This window comes from Botryllus schlosseri, chromosome 10 (genome assembly GCF_051294905.1).
Source record: "Botryllus schlosseri isolate E-star chromosome 10, Bs_hap1, whole genome shotgun sequence".
Lineage (NCBI taxonomy): Eukaryota > Metazoa > Chordata > Ascidiacea > Stolidobranchia > Styelidae > Botryllus > Botryllus schlosseri.
The window spans coordinates 21,735,054-21,755,229 of record NC_137245.1 but is presented as its reverse complement, the minus strand read 5'-3'; the positions used below and the strand labels follow the sequence as shown (position 1 = coordinate 21,755,229).

The 20,176-nt window shown below is 41.0% G+C and overlaps 1 protein-coding gene and 1 long non-coding RNA gene across 3 annotated transcripts in view; both read left to right on the top strand.

The window, feature by feature from the left end:
- The window catches only part of LOC145448336 (uncharacterized), a 200,509-nt gene that overhangs the window by 111,694 nt on the left and 68,639 nt on the right, over positions 1–20,176 (top strand). The window lies entirely within an intron of this gene.
- Positions 1,259–19,635, top strand: LOC145448328 (zinc transporter ZIP10-like). Of its 2 annotated transcripts, none has more exons than XM_080326711.1 (17): positions 1,259–1,419; positions 2,287–2,351; positions 4,243–4,436; positions 4,595–4,775; positions 5,842–5,921; positions 7,839–7,971; positions 9,898–9,960; positions 11,170–11,342; positions 11,655–11,792; positions 12,263–12,365; positions 12,565–12,624; positions 12,800–12,868; positions 13,314–13,349; positions 14,221–14,334; positions 15,376–15,555; positions 16,507–16,598; positions 17,452–19,635. In XM_080326711.1, the coding sequence occupies exons 1-17, from the start codon at positions 1,340–1,342 to the stop codon at positions 17,587–17,589; spliced, it is 1,899 nt and encodes a 632-aa protein (XP_080182837.1). In that variant the 5' UTR covers positions 1,259–1,339; the 3' UTR covers positions 17,590–19,635. The 2 variants fall into 2 exon arrangements, with proteins under 2 accessions (XP_080182837.1, XP_080182838.1); XM_080326712.1 differs by lacking the exon at positions 1,259–1,419 and adding an exon at positions 2,058–2,176.

Genomic DNA, 20,176 nt, shown 5'->3' with positions numbered 1-20,176 from the left:
GACCGAAGTATCAGTTTTCCATCTTTCCGGGTGCCTCTTTTAGGCGTCCTCAACAAACGCTATATTCATTTTCTTCCTTGTATTCGCCCTTCAGCGGAATGCGACACACGAGATGTACCATCGTAATCCCTGATAAACCTTCGACACTTCAAAACGTGCTATAGTAGATACACAGGCCGCAGTCTTCCGTGCTGACGACGGTGTATTAACCAACTCTGCTAACTTCCCCTGCGTTAGGATACCATATGTAGATACGATTTGATCAAATATGTGATTGAAAACCATTTTCAAAGCATGTGTGTATGGCTGTATGCTAGAAGCGGGGGCATTTCCATTGATTTCATCGACATAACTTAAATTACACATAAAATTGATTTGTGGAGGTGCGGAGGATTTTCGGCGGGTTGCGCAATCGCGGCGAAATATTCGAGAATGTTCGATATCAGCCGTTGGCGCCAAGATTGATACTCCCGGACCATGTGGAACGCAGCACGCATGCGCGAGAACCGACGACAAGCAGACATTTTCGCAAAAGAAAGTAATTTTGGGTTTGCGTCAGTTGAGAGAAGACGCAGGTCAATGAAGTCGTTTGGGGGAGTGTTGAGATTAAAGCGCGTAACATGTCACCTGAATATTAGCATGTCATATATGAAAAATAGAATGGATAACTTTCGATAATGTCTTTGGGATTTATGAACATAAAATATATAATATATATTACCTCATAAATCTGGAAATATAACTTTTTTGAGCTGAGTTGAGCCTGAACGTTTTCGTCTGTTGTAGCGTCCTTTTTCTTTCATTTATCGGCTTCAAATCTCAGTTCTCATTCTGTTTTGCGCCCGACACCCGTTTCTGGTCTCGGGTAAGCACCGCTGTTTCCGCACGGAACTCTCTATTTACTATTTTTTTTTTATAATTGGCGGCGTGGAGGATAAATCAATGTTTGAAAGTATTGTTACTTCCGCAGGAAAGCATTTCCCTGTCTCATCACTAATCGAGGAAGCTATGTATTATTGTTGACAATATCAGCTATATTTGACCTTTGTAAGTTATATAGATTTGCTCCAAATCAACTTGTTTAGCTAGCTACTCGTTTGTCAGAAACGGTGGGAAACTCTCATGAATATTAGTACCGTAACACTTCTCGATGGGGTGTTTGTGTCGTAGGTGTGCACTGTGCAGTTGTCTTATCTTTATTCTATTGGAATGCAGATGCAGCTGGATCCGAAAGAGGAATTTCATTTCTGGCCTTATATTGGATTCTTGTGGGGTTGCCTTGACTAAACTGGATTTTCTGTCATTGGATACCTTAGGTGCTAATCAACTTTACCATACAATGTGTAATCTGAATATTGTTCACAAGAAACACAAGACACATGAGAACCACAGGCATAATTTCAAAATATTCCAATGCAGGTGGGTTCAAAATTTGAATTTGTGAGTATAATTTTTTGTTTTATAAATTCTCGGTCTGTCTTTCTGACGGTATGCTGTTATGCCTGCTATGCTACCAATCCACATAATATTCCTCTACCGCATATGTGATTACTATTTAGAACTGGTGCGATATACTTTTCATTTGGATGCAAATGTTGCTATGAATTACCAACAGTAAAAAATTAAAAAGAAAATGCCCGCTTCACCCTGATTATACCAAACTTCCGCATCTGCCAAATAAAAAGAAATGGTCAACATGCTGCTATGTATACCTTCGTCAATCACAAAAAAATAAGATTTTGGCCTCTTTGGGGGGTAGGGGAACACTAAGAACTCTGATGCTTTCTGTTAGTTTTAACATGTTTGCAATGTATCTATTATTAACTGCCAACGTTTATAATTTTAAGAGAATGTGATATAGTTGATCTCTTTTTATCATCTAGTGTAGAGAGAGAGAGAGTGAGCAATGAAGAGAAAAAAGCACTTGTTTGTCATACGTGATGACTAATTTAAACATGAAGCAGCAGTAATCATGCATATGGCAATTCAAGCCTAGGCTTCGTTACCTATAACATATGTTGGAACTTGGAAGATAATGGAAATCTTCAGAATTGTACTGTAGTGAGATAAATTTACCTGTCTGTTTCAAAATTGCGGCATGTCAAGGTATTTGGCAACAAAATCAAACCATTATGACCACAGGAAGCCAGAAGAATGGGAGATGCTACTTGAATAGGTATCACTTTTGAAGTTGCGATCTGGCATTGATATCACCGGGACCTACAGATGGCAGTTTTGTTTGAAAATGATGTGTCGCTCATGTTCTGATTTCGTTTCTTTCAACAGCTTGGAACGACTGTGCCTGTTTGCCATAACCATCCACTTCACCTCCTGTGGAGGCTACTGTGAAGGTAATGATGTTAGATAAAGAAGCATCCAAGATAGGCTACTAAGGCCACAATGATCAGAGTTGTTCAGTAACAAAGTAGGCGCCTTCTACTTTTTTCCGACTTGTGCTATTTAAGTGATTGTGTTTTCATACTACTTCCACTTCCATGTGAACAGTTTTTACAATTTACAGTTGTAAAAGTATAAATAGTTTTTTGGATTAGTTCGCGACACGTTTATGAGAGAAATTGTCATAAGAACCGTATAACGGTTACTGAATGTACGGCAGTTTCGAGGATTCTATAAATCTGTTGTGAGATTAGCCGGATTGTAATGACTCGAGTCATGACTCGGCTTGAGCCAGACTCGAGTCGCAATTTTTCAGTGACTCGACTCGACCCGAGTCATTTTCTTACAAATGGAAAATGACTCGATTCGACTCGAGTCATTTTGTGAATTGACTTGACTGGTACTCGTGTCATTACCTATGACCCAACCAAGCCATATCACTCGACACATTCTATGTGACGTAGCCTATTTAAGTATTGTGTATCAGGACCGATAATTGAAAAATAGGCCGAGAAACTGTCTTTTACCTAGGTATGAATAAACAATAATCATGCTTAGAGTGTGAAGAGTTTCACTGAAATGAGTTGAACCAGACTTGAACTCGGTACTGAACAGTAAACACTATGACTCGGACTCGGACTCGAGTCTTCACACTGTGACTCGAACTCGACCCGTTGCTCCTTGACTCGAGTCAGAACTATAAAAGTCAAATTGACTTGTGACTTGGTTACAACCCTGGAGATTAGCCATTCTGTCTAAATTGGTAAGATCTTTTACCATTCTTGAGTATGAGTACCGTAATTTTCCATGTATAATGCGCAAAATTTTACCAATTTTTTGCCCTAAAATAGGGGGTGCGTATTATACATGGGTACAGCAAGCCTTGAAAAAAAATCCGTCGATCAAAAACTTGAAATCACACCTTTCTTCGTGTTTGTTTAAATCGCGCATCACCTCTAGCCATTGGGCTCCGTAATTCATATTATAGAGTGTAACGCGCTGCCAAATAGAGAAGCGTGTCGCCAATTAACGAAAAGCGTGTTTCTAATTAACGAGAGTCGTCTGCAAAGCGCGCGATCTCTTGCTGAGTTGGTTCGCCGTTTGTACGCGAGCGAAATTAGGTTGCTGATTGCTAGAAGCGTGCGCGGCAATCCTTGTTGATTCATCGCGTCGAAGACAGGCCTTAACAATCGCATACACAAGAGGCCATGTGCGCAAGATATAATCGCTTGCGTAATCAGTCGCATCTCCAACAGGACTGGTGCGCCCGACATAACCGTTGGCCTGAGCAATCGCATCTGTAATTGTAATAGGCCACGTGCGCAAGATGTCGTGTGTCGCTAGCCTGAGCTATCGCAACGCCGACCTCACAGGCTTTGGCTACTATCTACTCTTGTTTAGAGACAATGCCGTTAATTGTATTATGATCAGCGATCATTATGTCATGATTGTTCGACAGTGACATCGCAAAACAGAACAACATCGAATACTAAACCGCAACTATTCATGTACTCATGTACTGCGAATGCAGGGTGCGTACTATACATGGTACATGCTTTTTCCCAGAATATACACGTCATTTTAAGGGTGCGTATTATACATGGGGGCGCACCATATTTGGAAAATTACGGTACTTTTCACACCTTTCATTTTCTACTCCCACTTTTTAAGTGGTTTACCGTGTCTTGGAAATTGCTACTTCTGTTTCTATGTAGGGAAATGAACCCATTTTTTTTATTGAAACAGGGCTGTGTAGTACAATAGCCAATATAAAGATTGTTTTAACTTTTTGTTATCTTACAAATATACCGTAATATGATATATAATTCCTTTCCATACTTCCAGCTACCCGGCTACCACCTTCTAATGACAAGACTGAATCCTTCAAAAACGTCATCCCCGATTTAAATTCGCCAAATAACGGGAAATATGACAGCAATACAAGTGGTATTACCGCGCCTAAAGATACTGCTGGTATCGGAGATATCGTGCACTGTGATGATGACGGCTGTACAGTCAGAATCTCTTCTTCCAGACAGGTTCGTGCTTTGCTGTATCTTATTTCCTGTGCGTGAATTACTTGATGTTGCCATGGATAGCCGTGTATATGCACATCAATTTTGGAAACGCATCCACCATCCATTTACAGTGTCTTTTCGCCTTGAATCGCTGGCAAATTCTCTTCTCATTCTTTCAGGCGCTTGAGAAAATGGCGTCTGTCAGCCTTTACCTATTTGAGAACTATGCAAATTCAAACGGTACCAAAAAGTTGATGGACGAAAACGACCTGGCGAGATTACTTTCCGATCTTCGAATGGCAAATAAGAAAGCAGCGGACGACAGCATCAACAGCTATGATCATCGGGAACATAATGACAGTGAGAGATGTTTGTTATGTCATGTTGATTTGAATCTAAGACTGCATGTGTTATTATAGTGCTTATTTGATATACTTGTGTTGTGTTCATTGCTGCCTTATGTGTGATCTCTGGTTTAGGAGAGATACCGAGTGAGTGATGATTCTTTAATAGTACACTTTAATAGTACTCTTTGAAATTGTTTTTTCATGGGTCCGCCTACTTTGAGCATGTTGGCTATGAACAAGTGCATTGTACAATGTACATTTACAATCACTAGTCAGCAAAGGTGGTCAAAAGTTGTCAACAAAGTTATGAGTAGAGTAGCATGAGTAGAAGTAGTGTTTTCGGAACTGCTACAAACTACCTCAAGTAGAAGTAGAATATGCTTACTTCGCTATCATTGACTATCAAAATAAGTAAGCTTTTGTACTGTATCCAGGGGTAGATGGGCTGCGGATGAATGTGATGTGCGATTAAAACAGACATGAAGAGAGGTGTGATTTCAAGTTATTTTTCGAGGGAGATTTTTCAAGGCTTGTACCCATGCATAATATGCACCCCCCCCCCGATTTTAGGACAAAAAATCAGGAAAATTTTGCGCATCATACATGGAAAATTACGGTACATTGTCATCACAACAGGAATTCGAATGTGAAGGAAGTTTGGCAACTACTGGTTTAATGGTATCGGCTGTGCATCTGAAATTATTGATTTTGTGCTTTTTGGCGGCCAATTAGTTCTCTTAACAGTTAATTGTCCTTTGCTTTGAGTAGACAAGTACTGTTGTCAGCTGAATGATTTTTCTAGCCATGGTATCCGGCATCCCATCAATGTATTGAGAGATTTCGGTAGAATTATTTTGAAAACTTCTTTGTGAAACCTGCTTGGTTGGAGATAGGAATAATACAAATGTAATTAATGCAGTTGTTTTTGCAGTTCCAGTCGACCTATTTTTAGACCAACCCCAAACATCTCCCTGACGTGTGTGTGATATCTTTTCCTTGCCGTGAATCAACATTGCAAGATATGTGAGATAATTCGTTGGCGCCAGATGTTTATCTTGTGTGCTCTGTTCCGCTTTTAGACGAGACAAATGAAGAGTCTGAAAATAATTATACTTTGAAATCGTCTGGGGATTGGAAAGATGGAGAAATAAGATATCCGGTAAGACATAATCCTGGCTTGAATTAAGCCATCAATATCGTGGATGGGAATCATGTAGCGCGTGACCTCTGTGATTTTTCAAAGTTGTTTCATTCAAAAGCTGCTTACATACAGATTCCAAAAGTACATGCGTCATCTTGGTCACGAACCTGCACCCCCTCGAAAACATCTCTAGTAAATTGATATTATTTTCATGAACTGCTAACAACCTGAGCTCACAAACCCGAAACGTAGCTAGCTATTTCAGGAAGTGAGCCACACGATCATTGCGGATCATTGCGTAAACCATGACATGTCACAATTTTTCGACATTGTTGAAACGTAGGAAATATCTGTGGGGCTTCAAGCAGCGTCGAAATTTTGAAATTTGCCTCAAATGGAAATTTGTAGTTGTGGTCATGTACTACATGTTAACCAATAGCATAACTCTGAAATTGATCTGAATGAGTAGTGGCACTTGAAATTGTGACCACCAATCTATTCAGAGATGGTCGCAGTAGCCGTCATTGTTGCTGAAGTACAAGTACCGTTGTATAGTTCTACTGAAGTGCAAGCAAGTCTAAAGTAATTATTCCAGAATAGTTTTGCGTAAAAAATGACAACTGTTATGTATAAGTGGCAGTTGCCTAAAAAACATTTCCGAAACCTCCTTGAATCATCTGCGAAAGTAGAATTACTTTGCTATTGACCATCTCTGATCCTAATAATAACCTATGGTCTCCAAACTGTGTCTTACAGTCCTTTCGGACCCAAATGATAATATTCTGGGACCACGTAAAAGCCTTAACACCTTGTCGCGAGTTTTTATTTACTGCTTGATGACTTGCTCGAAATACCGTAGGTGGGAAAATCGTAGCATTTGTAAAATAAAATATTGAATATACTGTACTGCTGTTTTGATTGCTGCTATCATCATGTTGAAACTCATGTTCAGCTATGTCATGTCATATGTAAAGTAGGGGAAAAATTTGGATTTGAATAAAATAGTATTTATGGTGGGCAGACCTATAATAAGTAATCGAAGAATTTGTCACCGTAAATACCATTTTATTCAAATCTAAATTTTCAGACGTTGATAACTCCGCTCACACTGGTTGGAATTGAGCCAAATTTGGTGAGCATCGTTTCTATAGACAACCTAACACTTTCATGGGGGGAGCAGAAAATTTTGAAATTTATTTATTCATTTTTATATGATAAATAAAAAAATTCTTCCGTAGAAATGCGGCAACTTGTTGGAATTGAACCAAATTTGGTGTGCAGCCTTTACTTGGGTTACCTAACAATTTTATCAAGTAGCCAGTACAATTTGTGAAAAAAGCCATTTTTGAACACCCCTAATGTATGGTTGCCGTTTCCTGTTCTCTAGACCAGGGGTTTGAAACTTGTGGTCCACAAAATCGGTTTCTAGTTTAACTTGGTCGGTTAAGTTTGGTCCGAGGCTGGATAATGGCTGGAATCTGGTGTCAAGCAATTTATCATGGATGCTGGGATTTAATTGTACGGTAGTCAATAGCCAGATGAAAATTGCATGCTTCCTCCTGCCAGTTCCTGCTCAATGCGTTTATGAAATTTATCGAATGGTTAGAGCTGCTACTGCTAAAGTTTCCGTTCTTGATTGGTGATTTACATGAGAGAACTTGCGGTGTGTTTCCGGGAGGACCGTCAAATATGAGGCGCCATCAATACCACAGATAAACAAGAAACACAGTATTGCAGTCTAGAAATAAAGTCTCAGTTTATTTGCAAATTGTGGCCTGCTGCTACATGGCAGCAAGTTTAACAATATTGAATGAAATAACATATGACGTATATGGTTATATAAGTTTTGCCAGCTAGTGATATGCTTCGAAGTTATTCGGATTATGGTTCACAATAAACATATGAATAATTTAATAGTGTTGCATTTTATCTCAGTGCTACGAAACTGTGGGGCATCTGACGAAGGCCTATTTCCAATCTGCGAACGGGGACGTTCAGCTGAGTTTTGTCAATTTCATCGTGCTCCTGCCTCAAATTGTACTCGATATCACGAGACCGGAATGCGAAGGTTGGTGATCTGAGTAAAGTTTAGCTGTATGCATTTCTCGTGCCGCTGACCGATATTAACGCGTCAGAGCCTGTACTATTTGAAACACAAATTAGGATTCCAAATTACGTAAGTCGGCCATGGGTGCCATATGCCACAGTAGTATGTGTCAAAGAGCATGAAGAAAGGCAAATTTGTCCTGGGTTGATAAAATTTATGTTGTGGGGACTAGCAAGCCAAAAAGTTGCGAAAAAATCAAAATTTTCAATTATTTTTGTCTGGTTGGAAATATGACCATTATATCTCTGCCTTTTTTCACTTGTAAATACCTGAAAATTGCATTCTGGCACTCGTTCTTGACATTACATCGGTAACACTTGTTCATTGACTCTTTGCTTTGCAAATGTTTATTAGTGTTTATCCGAATTGCAAAATTTTGTTACATCGCATCACGGTAAATCAAAAATTTGTGTGAAATACTTGTCCTAAATGATTCACTCAAGGATTTTTGGAAAGCTGACATTCAGACCTGTGTTATGCTAAAGTTTTTTTTTAACGTAGGTCTACCATCTTGTGAGTTACATCACCTCGTAGCAAACTTACAGCAAATTTATGGCAAAAATTTTGGTTTTTAATTTTCGAAGTGAGATTTCTCCGAGATGGGTCGCATATTATTATTATTATTACACAGGTATTATACAGTGACGCTTATCGCCGTTTATGCCTTGTACGTCACGACACAGATATAGATACAGTTCAGTTTCATAATTTTCAACATCATTCAGTGTTTCATAGTACAGTTCAGTTTTACCATCTTCAACATCATTCAGTGCTCTCTCGTTGGACGACTTTCAATCAGCGCATTCACTCTTTCACTCTTTTCTCTTGCATACGTCCGTCTTCGGGTCTCAGCTACCGACTTTATGAGAGCGTGGCTTGCTCTGTGTCTGGGCTTTTCAACACGCTGTTAGTACAGTGGGATTGGCGATGAGAAGCCCAGATAACCTCCGACACGTAGAAACATGGTAGAGCCGAGACTCGAACCAAGAACCATTGGTGTCGTGACGGTGTTGCTTAGCGACATCGACCAACTGTGAAAATTTCATGGTGATAGGGGTAGCCACCCGCAAGTTAGGTTTAGACTTGCTAGTTTTTTATGGAAACACATGATTTACGAAAGTAGTCGGATGTTGCATACGATTTAATTACAGTTGTGAATTTGATTTACGAGCTCGGTTGATTGGTTACATGTGGTGCAAGATAATTAATTCAATCAACGTTAAAATTCATGGTGATGGAAGTAGCCATTACAGCAAGTTAGGTTTTTGACTTGCTAGTTTTTTACGGAAACACCTAATTTACGAAAGTAGTCGTTGTTGCGTACGATTTAATTACAGTTTGGATTTGATTTACTAGCTCGGTAGATTGGTTACAATTCAATCAAAGTTATTCATTCGATTTACTATTATAGTTGATTGCAGCCACGCTAATATAGCTCCTGCCAAGTTAAATGCAGATACTAGAAATTAGAATATATAAATAGCCCAAGATTGAGTGGAAGTGACAGGGTATTGCATGTCAATCAATCTGTGTGCAACACCCCATGAAATGCATAGTCACGGCCTAATAAGTCGAGTAATTCAACGATTGTAATCCATGTATTTGCTTTCGTATCATTTGATTGCTGTAGGTTCCATCATCAACACTGCTCTTTTGTTATTGATCAAGTTCTGCGATATTCTGACGTTCTGACTGCCCCAAAAGCATCTGTAATATCCGTAGCGAGACATAGTACCGTAATTAAATATTGATACTCGGTACAAAATACTCAAGGTTTGAAAACAATTCATCTCTTTGTAATTTTGGTATGAAAAATTCATCGGGGAACACTTTCGTCGCATGTTCATTAATTTTGAAGTCGTAATCTTGAAGCATGATTCGTTATAGATGGGAACGATGAGAGCCATGACGCAGACAGGAGAAACGGAATCGAACACAGCACCAGAAACAGTAAATAAAATGCTTTCTTCTTCTACTTTGTTCCATTGTATAGTTCAAATCGATTGTTTTGAGCATAATAGAGCACTTTAACCCGGAATTTATATTGTTTTGAAAAGAAGAGTCACTCAGAGCGTAGTTCTAATCTGGCCGTGTTTTGACAAAGTTTATCCAATGAAATCACCTCAATGAGACTCGAATTCGGCGACAAAGTCAAAAACGAGGTATCGACAGTGTCTTGCGCACCTGTAGCAATGCGGCTACTGGTTGGAATTGAATCAAATTTGGTGTGCAGCCTTTAATTAGGTACCCTAACAATTTTATAAAGTAGCCAGTACAATTTGAGAAAAAACCTCATTTTTGAAAACCCCTGTTGCACACATCTGTTTCAGACTGACATTATGCCCACAGCGTGTGAGCGGGGAAATGAGGTACACCATCATTAGGGCTACATCTTACGGCGGATACATCGTTGCCAATTACATCCTTGTTTTACATGACTGCTTGTGCTATTTTGAGCATGTTCACGCAGTGAAATTCTCCGTATGCCCACTAGGCATGAGCAATTTCACTCCATTACTGTTATAAACAGTTCGCATTGTAATTTGCCCATGTAGACACCAATTGTTAACGTTGAATATGCTTTGAAAATAACTAATAATCCCCATAAACACTCGAGGCCATCTGATCAGAAAACGATACGAGACGGTTTGTCGTAAACAAGTTCGCAAATGGAATTCCAGATAGGGGAGAGGTCCTACTCTCAGACGCAGTCTTTATTGAAGTACTTCTACCTACTACTGAAATAGGCTAGGTTCTCCATTTTGACTACTCAACTGGTTATATTTTAAGACTTTTGAAAGTAGCCATCTCAGATTAACTGCTCAAGGTACGTGACTTGGGATTTTTTGACACAAATGTTTGAAGTACTTTTCATACCTCTGATGTTCTACTTCAAATTAAAGTAGTTTTGACTGGTCTTAGATCTTGCTGCTTGTACTTGTAATAGAGTAGAAATTCACGAGATTACTTCCACTTTTACTGATTACCAACTCTGCCTTCTTTAGGAAATAACTCAATTACTCGTCTGAATCACTTGTAGCGTTGTGATTTTACACCGGTAGCTGTGACTATTCTTAGTGATTTCATATGTTGTTGTTGCTTGCCCAGCTCCTGTCAGCGTGAGTGTGTTTTCTGACACGCGATTTCGTTTCCTTTCAGTATGGCTCATATCGTTTGGGTCCGTCACTGTGATCAGCCTTGTCAGCTTGCTGGGCGTGCTGACGATTCCAATACTGCGATATTCCAGACTGCTGAACCACGTCATCGCGTTTCTCGTGGCGCTGGCGGTCGGGACCCTGGCCGGGGACGCCTTGCTACATTTGCTGCCTCGCGTGAGTCGCTGTTGCGTTACGCTTTGCTCGGTTTTTGTAATCTATCAATTGTGGGAGGTGCTTTACGAGGGTCTCCTACTCTATAAATTTAATCACACTCTTGGCCGTATAGAACTTCAGTGTACAACTGAATAATTTATCTATGTTGAAATGAGCCCGGATATATTCGGCTGACACTCTTCAGGTGTAATCATCAGCAAGTAGTACATGTACAGAATATGAATTTAATGAAAAGTCAATAGTCTACAGGAAGAGTCAACGATTGTAAACTGTTTGGAACGTGCCATTCCAATGACCGCTATTTTGTTCCAGGCCGCCGGAGTTCACAACCACGATGCGGAACACGGCGAAGACCATTTAGATTTCTTCTGGAAAGGTGTCGTGGCCTGCGGCGGGATCTATTTCTTCTACCTCCTCGAGACCACCCTGGGATTCATGCACCGGCGAAAAGTGAGTGGCGTTCTGTGAAAACTGTGTTGGAAATACCGTCCGTTATTGTTATTACTAGGGCTGGGCTCCCGGCTTAATGATTTGAGTGTCAGATCTGAATCGAGTGTGAATTGTAATGATTCGGGTCGAGTTATGAGTGACATTGATTACTGAAATTTACAAAGTTATGCAAGTTAAGCGGAAATGATATTTTTGTGAATCCCTGATCAACCCCACGTCATTGTCACAAAGTTGAATGGAGTAGGTTTGGTCGAAAAACTACCAAACCTTATCGTTATGTGGTGCGGAACTGGCATTGATTTCTTTGTGTTGGCCATAATAGGTACATGTTTGAACTTTCGATGCCGTCCATACTCTTACAAGAAGTGATTGCAGAATAGTGGGTTCGGTATCGAATCGCTCAGAGGCTCGAATCTGCCCAGCGCTACCGAACATTCTCTTCCGCGGTAATAATGTGATTGCGTGTTTAGGAAAAGAAGCACGCTCACGAGGCCGACTCAGAATGCAATGAAGAGAACGCAAGCCGTGATTGCGACGATAATCCGAGCCTAGCAGTCGGCATGTCGAACGCAAGTAAGGAGAAGGGTTTTAGATTTTCCGCTTGTTTATAATGGTAATAGATGTTCGGTATTGATTTGACCATGCCATTTTTGAAATCGTTTCCAAATTTAGGCAAATTAATGATCGACATTATTGACTCGCTCTCCCCAGTTAGGGTTATCAACGTCAAATTATTCCCAAGGCTTACTCATTGTCGGTGTCTGTTGTTCAGGCAATTCGCAAGCATCTCCGAGCCAACGCCTTCTGCTCTCAACCGAAGTGAAGGAGAATGGTGAGTGCTTATTATGCATCTTGTGTTTCTAAGGTGTTACTTCCACTTCTATTTGAGTGCCAACTTTGACCTGGACCACCTCTGGTTTTCTGTGATTTTATACATTTTTTTTTGACACGGTAGTTCTGTCCCATTCTTGTAATTCTCAATGTTGACTCGGCGGTTTTCGTTCCAGAGCTGAACTTGGTGACTCTCGTCGACGAAGACGTATGCAGGCACGGCGAGCACGACGCAAAACCGGACGGTGAGTACTCCGCGCTTGACTTTGTTGGAGATACGTGGTTCTTAACATATACTCAACCGACAAACTCTTGCGTTAATCTTCGAGCCTTTGGCTAAAGCCAAACATTTGCCTGGTCACAAAAACAAAAAGTTACCAAATTACACGTCTAATACATTACTATAGAATACTGTTGGACAAAATGAAATTTCCATCAACAGCTGTGGTAAAAATCCACTCTAGCTATCTCTGTGGTATGGAGGTCGCACTTCATTGCTTTTTAATGCAAAAAGTGTAGCGCCAAACGTGAGTGGACATTGACAATGGGTTGAGAAGTCACTTCGTCATTGTTGGCCTTCCTCTTGATAGTTTTTTACAGAATAATTTTTCTGGCTAAGAAGGGACGCTGCGCGGTGCCTCTCTCACTCAATGTCTATTGATTGTGCTAATTTTACGCCTTTGTTCTCAGGTCATCACGTTATGATCGGATTTGAGGAGCCTTTAGGTAAGAACCTCAAATTGTTGCGTCAGCCTCTCGTATTATTTCGATAAATTATTATCGGTATTGACACTTTCCGCATGTTTACTGAAGCGGATTCCTGTGATTGTTCTCGATACTATATTCCGCTGAAACAACCGTGTAATAGGAGGTGTTCAAAGTAGTCGGTGTAGGGACTTGAATAGAAGTCAGAGTTTCGCCATCAATTTCTGCTTTAGAACAAGTGGAAGCAACGATTTTCGAGACTTCTCAAAGCTATTTCGATTGAAGTAGAAAACCAAGGTCGGAAGGGCACGTGAGGAAGTAATTTCGTAAAGTTGATTTTGTCGAGGGGTGGCATACATTTAGCGGTTAGTTTTGGGGGCGGCTACTCGCAGGGTGGATCTGCGTGACTGATGCAAAACGACTCTTAATATGTGCGATTTATGAGTTTATATTGAGTTACTTCGACACCGGAGCTATTTTGCCCGTGTGCTATGACAGTGTCATTCCTTAAAGAGATGTAGAAATAACTCAATAACTTTGGTGTACTTTACAAAATCCATAGTGTGTACGTGTTCTAAAAACATACATACCCGGGTAAGTGTTGAAGTAGAAGTGGAAGCGGTCTAAAAATATAATCACCCGAGTAAATAATAGGTGCAGGCAGAACCTACTCAAATGCTGTGGAAAAATAGGATTTCTTCGTCACTGATGTGAGCACATCTGCGTTAGAATAGTAGTGTAAGGCAGACCGAATAGCATCACTCCATTAAACGGTTTTTTACGTTACATTCCCAGCGTCTCTCCTTGCAGTCTCAAGTTGAGAGGGCGCTACGCAGTTTAGTTCACTATGTTTTTGCATCAGATTCTCTTTATTTTCAACGCTACATTTTAGACACCGGCCATCACCACCATCACTCGCACGAAGTGCCGAAGACTATAGCTAGCCTGGCGTGGATGGTCATTGTCGGCGACGGAATGCATAATATCACAGATGGCCTGGCTATCGGTAGGTTTTAAGTAAAATTTTGGTATATTCGCGGCCTTGTCTTGGTAGTGTCCTGATTGAATTGCAAAAAGCACGCTGACAGAGAAAGTTCATTGGGTTTCTACTTGAGAGTCGCAAATGCTGGCAAATTGTGATCCGACTTTTGACATACAAATTCTTGCGTTCTCTGCTAATTGCTATTGCTGACGACAAACCCTAGCGTGTGTCAGCTGAAAACTGTCTGGTTTATTACAATATGAATATATTATTCAATTGTAGATTTTAAAGTAGTTTGAGTCGGATCCAGGGTTGTAACCAAGTCACCAGGCTCCGAGTCACAAGTCAATCTCAGTTTTATAGTTTTGACTCGAGTCAAGTCGAGTCATTTTCAATTCACCACCGAGTCAAGTCCGAGTCCAAGTCACCGAGCAGAGGTTCGAGTCCGAGTCATGGTAATATGACTCGAGTCGAGTCCAAGTCATTGTGTTGACTGCCCAGTTTCCAGTTAAAGGCTTGTTAAATCCACTTTATATAACTCTGTTTGGTGATATCGAATGGTTCGCATTTATAATATTCTAATTTTCGTCATTTTTAGCAGTTTCTGGACACATTTTCAAGTACCAGTACCAATGAACGAAATCCCAATAGTGTGATTACTTAACTATTCCTCGAAATTACAATGAAACGTCGGTCTTGGTCTTCTGAGTCTCGAGTCATATGACTTGGTTCGAGTCATGCGCAATGACTCGAGTCCAAGTCGAGTCAATACACAAATTGACTCGAGTCAATACACAAATTGACTCGAGTCGAGTCGAGTCATTTTCGTATTTTGAGAAAATGACTCGAGTCAAGTCGAGTCATCGGAAAAACGTGACTCGAGTCGGACTCGAGTCGAGTCATGACTCGAGTCATTACAACCCTGGTCGGATCATAACTCTGACTCCACGACCTTGCCGAAATCATCAAATTCGGTTTTTCATATCCAAATCCATGCTGATCTCTGCCAACTGTGTTGTGAACGTCCCTTTTCGCTCTATCATCTGCCGATATTCGGTTCTTCAGGCGCTGCCTTCACAAACAGCATCGGAGCCGGCCTTGGCACGGTTCTTGCCATATTCTTCCACGAAATACCGCAGGAGCTGGCGGACTTCGCGGTGCTGCTTGACGCCGGGATGTCCGTGAAGCAGGCGCTGTTCTGGAACTTTCTGTCGGCCTGTACATGCTTCGTGGGACTCGTGATAGGTAGGTGGTTGTTTCATGTCACAGGAGGTGTAGGCGGTCAGCGACGCTCTGCTTCTACTTTTTTGGAGTATTCGGGTACGTTGTGCCTATAGTGATTACGCTTTTAAAGTACGTCCACTTCTATTCGAATAGTATTCAGACGAGATAGTTGCTTTTTACAATTTGGATGTTTGAAAAGTTGGAAGTAATTTTGGGATACCTTTGCATCACCTGTAAGCTACCCCTCGACCAAATCAACTTATTGAAACTAATTACTCGAGTACTTTTAAAACCTTTCTACTTCCACTTGAAGTATTTTTGATGTACCTCGGAAATGTTGATGTATATCCTTCTAATTGAGTCTAAGTTCGATTCTACCTCTACTCGAGTAGCAACGTTGCCTACTCAGACCACCTCTGTTGCGGACCGTCGCCATTACTGCGTTACTGAAATGAGTATTAGGCCGATGTGTGAGAGTAGTCAGCGTCGGTGCTCGAGTGGAAGTACAAGTAATACCGTAAATAATTGAATAGAATTTCCCATTGTAAATACTATTTTTCTTCAAAAATTTTTTCTGATCCTGAATTTTGAACCTAAATAGCCTCTCTTCTACTAGTCGAAATTCAGCCAAATTAGTTACACGCCGTTATTTTAGTCAACTTAACAATTTCATGTGGTTGACGGTAAAATTTGTGAACAAAAATTTTTTTATAATAGATTCAATATTTTCAAACTCCCGTAGCTTCCCTTTTACCCATTGGAATTGAGCCAAATTTGGTGTGCCATGAAGAAAAAAGTTATTTTTGGACAACCCTAGGTACATACGACCGTGATCTTACTGATAAGGCATATGTGTCGACTGAACGTTTGTTTATGAAGTAACCTACCTATATGATACCGTCGAAATTATTTGTCAATTATTCACCCTACATCAACGCCTGTAAATTCGCAATGGTCCTTTATTGCATTTAGGTCTGATTGTGGGCGAGTTCACTAACGGAATTATTCTGTGGATTTTGGCATTCACCGGCGGCGGCTTCCTCTACATAGCGCTGGTCGACATGGTGAGTAGTCGTAAGAGTCGGACGATATATCGGGGCGATGTCTGTCTCCGTTTAAATATTGTTGTCTGCAGATATTTATCTGTCCATTCAATGATACCGTCACTGCTACAATTTGATTTTTCAAAAGCTGCGTAGAAAACTTCTCCAACAGGTTTAATGTATGAGGAGCATAGGAGTTCGTTTCCTTGCGAATATGCTGAAAAATTGTATTTCCTGAACTGTAGTTACGTCTGCTGGACTGAAAGTACTAGTTTGTTGCTCTGCTGGAATTTTTTAAATAATCGAAGTGTATAGGGATGCATTTTTAAAATTAGTGCTGCCAAGTTTCTAGTTGAGACAAGCCAAAACTACTTCAAGTAGAACTAGACTATGAAGTTCTGAAAAGTACTCGAGCAAGCAAGGCTCGCAGACTTTTGGCAGCTAATAGGAGTGGTACTATTTTGTATTTTGAAATGCAATCACCAATCAAGGATAATCCGAGAATTATCAACGAAAAACTCCAGTAACTCCGCTTCTGCTAGTTGGAATTGAGTCAAATTTGTTTTGCATCGCCTCTGAAGACTGCTCAACGATTTCATGGGGTTGACAGGGAAATTTGAAATTTTTTTCAATTTTCCCTGATAAATTGAAAAAATTGGATCTGCGGAGTCTTATACTTGTTAGAATTGAACCAAATTTGGCGTGCAGCGTTTTTTTAGGGTAACCTGACAATTTATTCACTGAATGGCTGGAATCCGGGAAAAAAAAGTTATTTTTGAACAGCCCTACTGAACAGTCATTAAGCAAGCAAATGTGCTTGACAAATCGTTAAAAAGCAGAATTTCCCGCTCATTTCGATCCGCGTTCAATTCAGCTCCCCGCGCTGATGAAACAGCTCGACCTGAAGGGCTACAAGCTCCGCTATCTCATTCAAAACCTGGGACTTCTCAGCGGATTCGGGATCATGATTCTCATTGGCGTGCACGAAGACGCGTTCGATAACGCTTTCTGAAGTGAACGGCGATCGTCCGTACGCGTTCAAGTTTTTCATGCAATTTGTCTCGTCAAAACGGGCCTTGTAGTCTGACTGTTTCTACGGCGCTATCCCGATTTATTATCATTATTTATTCCGTCTGATCTTTCTCTCGCGATCAGGTACTGCCTGTGTGTGTTCGTCCCGTCTTTCGTGTCGTACTATACCCGTTTTTGTTTGGTTCTCTATTTTCGGATCAATCATTTCTGGTTTTATTTAGCGGAAGTGCTTTTGTCGGATCGGGAATGTTCGGGCGGAGAATACCTTTTTTACGTCTTTCTCGCAAAATATGTGTAGCAGTCTGTAGCGCGGGTCGAAGCCATTATTTGCACGGTGTTATCAAAATTTTGGCAGTGATATTTGGTCAAAGTAGAGATTTTCTGGCGCTCAGTCTTGGGCTTTGTAACAGTGTCGCAGTCACAATTGATACGAGAGCCGGTGGCATTGAATAGGAATTTTGAAGATACTTTCGGAGATACAGAACTTCAATGGTATGAAGTTTACGTGACATGTACCAGTGTCTTGGAGCTTAGCGGCGATAGGCGCTCTGGGCTGCCGCGATTTTCCGGTTTTCAACACGGCCTTCGGTCAACACAGTCCGTCGATCGTTACGTCACATCGTGTTTGTGACGTCACTTTGCCATCGATATGTTGAGATTTGCCAATTTTCGCTACCTGCCCTGATTGAGGACGTGAATTTCAAAGCCTTGGGTTGGGACTTGATCGTGGTGCTGTTGGCGATTTGGGACTGGAATTTTGCGAGGCTGCAAGCGTGACTTCGTGACCAACAGCTTAACGCCATCATTGTCTTCTTTGGTTTTCCGTCGCCGGCAAACTCATGACACATTCTGTTAAACTGCCTAGCCTACGGAGAATGCGATTTTTTTACGACTACTTATTCCACTCTAGGCACTACTATCATTGGCACTGGTCTCGTGAGCATGCACTTGTACATGTTAGGGATGAGCGGATTTGATATTTCCAAATCGAGAATCGTGCTAAATCCAAGTCCAAATCCGGTAATGGCTGAAATCGAAATGTATCAGAAATTTATATCCAAGTTGAAATTTTGCCTAAAACATCGTATGCGATCCAAAATCAGGCTAAATCATCGAATACTGTTATTCTGAATCCGCGCTCGTCTCTGGTACGTTCTCAATGCGAAATCGCGTCGACAACCGGCCGGAATCAACGTAAGACGCATCTCAGTAACCCAGTTGCAATAAGACCGCGGTCTGTTGAAAAAGCCCGCGCCCTTGATGCGAGCCGCGCTATGAATGCGATGCCGCGTTGTGACCGTGACGGTGTTCCCGCCGCGTTACCGGGTACTCGCGCTCGGAAATCATGTGGTCTTCATATCGGTGTCTGTGTTCCTTGTTTAATTTATTTATTTATTTCTCTGTACAGTTTGGACGTATGCGTTACAATTTTTTTAATACTGGCTGTCGGTCGTAATTGCCGCTGTGCAAAATCGAATGCTCGACTCGTGATATCGTAAGAGCATGGGTATTGGGTAATGATGTTCAATTGTGCACCTTTTATGCGACCACGTAATAATGCAAGTCCAGCACCACATTGAAAATAATTTGGTATATCTTCGACCATGCCTGTTTCATTTCAATTTGAGACAATGCTGCGCGTTGCTTTCTACTTCTCGGGAATGCCATTTCCGGTAACCTGCGCATGCGCAGCTTTGAATTAAATATTTTGATTGCTGTGATGCGACCAATCGAGGTCAAAAGGCCTCCACGGTGAAAAAACTATTATTCTCTTTGATACATAAAAATAGTCTCTCACTACTTGAATCATAACAATTGATACTCATTCGGATTCGGATAGTCGAATCATTGCGTCCAGCCCTTAGTTATAACGCCCGGATACGCGTGTTGGTGGGGTCATTCTTTCGGTGCGTTCAACCGAGGTCGTGAATTACGACTGGAGTATTTGTTACATTTCGTGCTACGTTTCGTGTTTTATCTATTCTTAGCTGTTGTACGTTTGACTTTTAATAAATTCCGTGGTTGTCATGTTATGCGTACTCGTATTTTCACTGCGACGGTGAGTTTGATGCTTTGGAGTGTTGGACGGTGGTTTGGTATGGTATCGGCGAATATGCTAGGGGCACTGTATTATAGGGTCCACTGTGTGGCAAATACGGGGTATGAATGAGCGGTTCATTATGTCCAATGCGGATAATGTCGCTGATCGAACGTGTCCAGGGTCCTACTAACCGACTCCAATGATATCTAGGCTTGATATCTCTTAGAGTTGGGTCACTGGAAGTGCAAATTTAAACTTACCTTGAGGACCGACATATATATATTGAAACTCCCTTAAGCTGACTGATGTAGGACGATTGGGCGTACATGACATGTCTGTATTTGAAGATAATCACGTTCATTATCGCTGTCACGATCGACATGCGACGTGTACATGTTTTTCATAGATAACGTATCGGAGTAGGCAACTCCAATGATTTTATTATTGACTATGGGCTATTCATACCATCACTATTGGTTTTCGATTCCAATGTGTTCCGCGCTTGATGAGCGGATTGGACGGATTT

Bases quoted from the DNA above. Each gene is read 5' to 3' on its own strand.
- LOC145448328 (XM_080326711.1), top strand. From the start codon at position 1,340: ATGTGTAATCTGAATATTGTTCACAAGAAACACAAGACACATGAGAAC. The intron at 12,625-12,799 runs GTGAGTGCTTAT...TTTTCGTTCCAG, and splicing joins AACCGAAGTGAAGGAGAATG to AGCTGAACTTGGTGACTCTC. The intron at 16,599-17,451 runs GTGAGTAGTCGT...CGTTCAATTCAG, and splicing joins ACATAGCGCTGGTCGACATG to CTCCCCGCGCTGATGAAACA.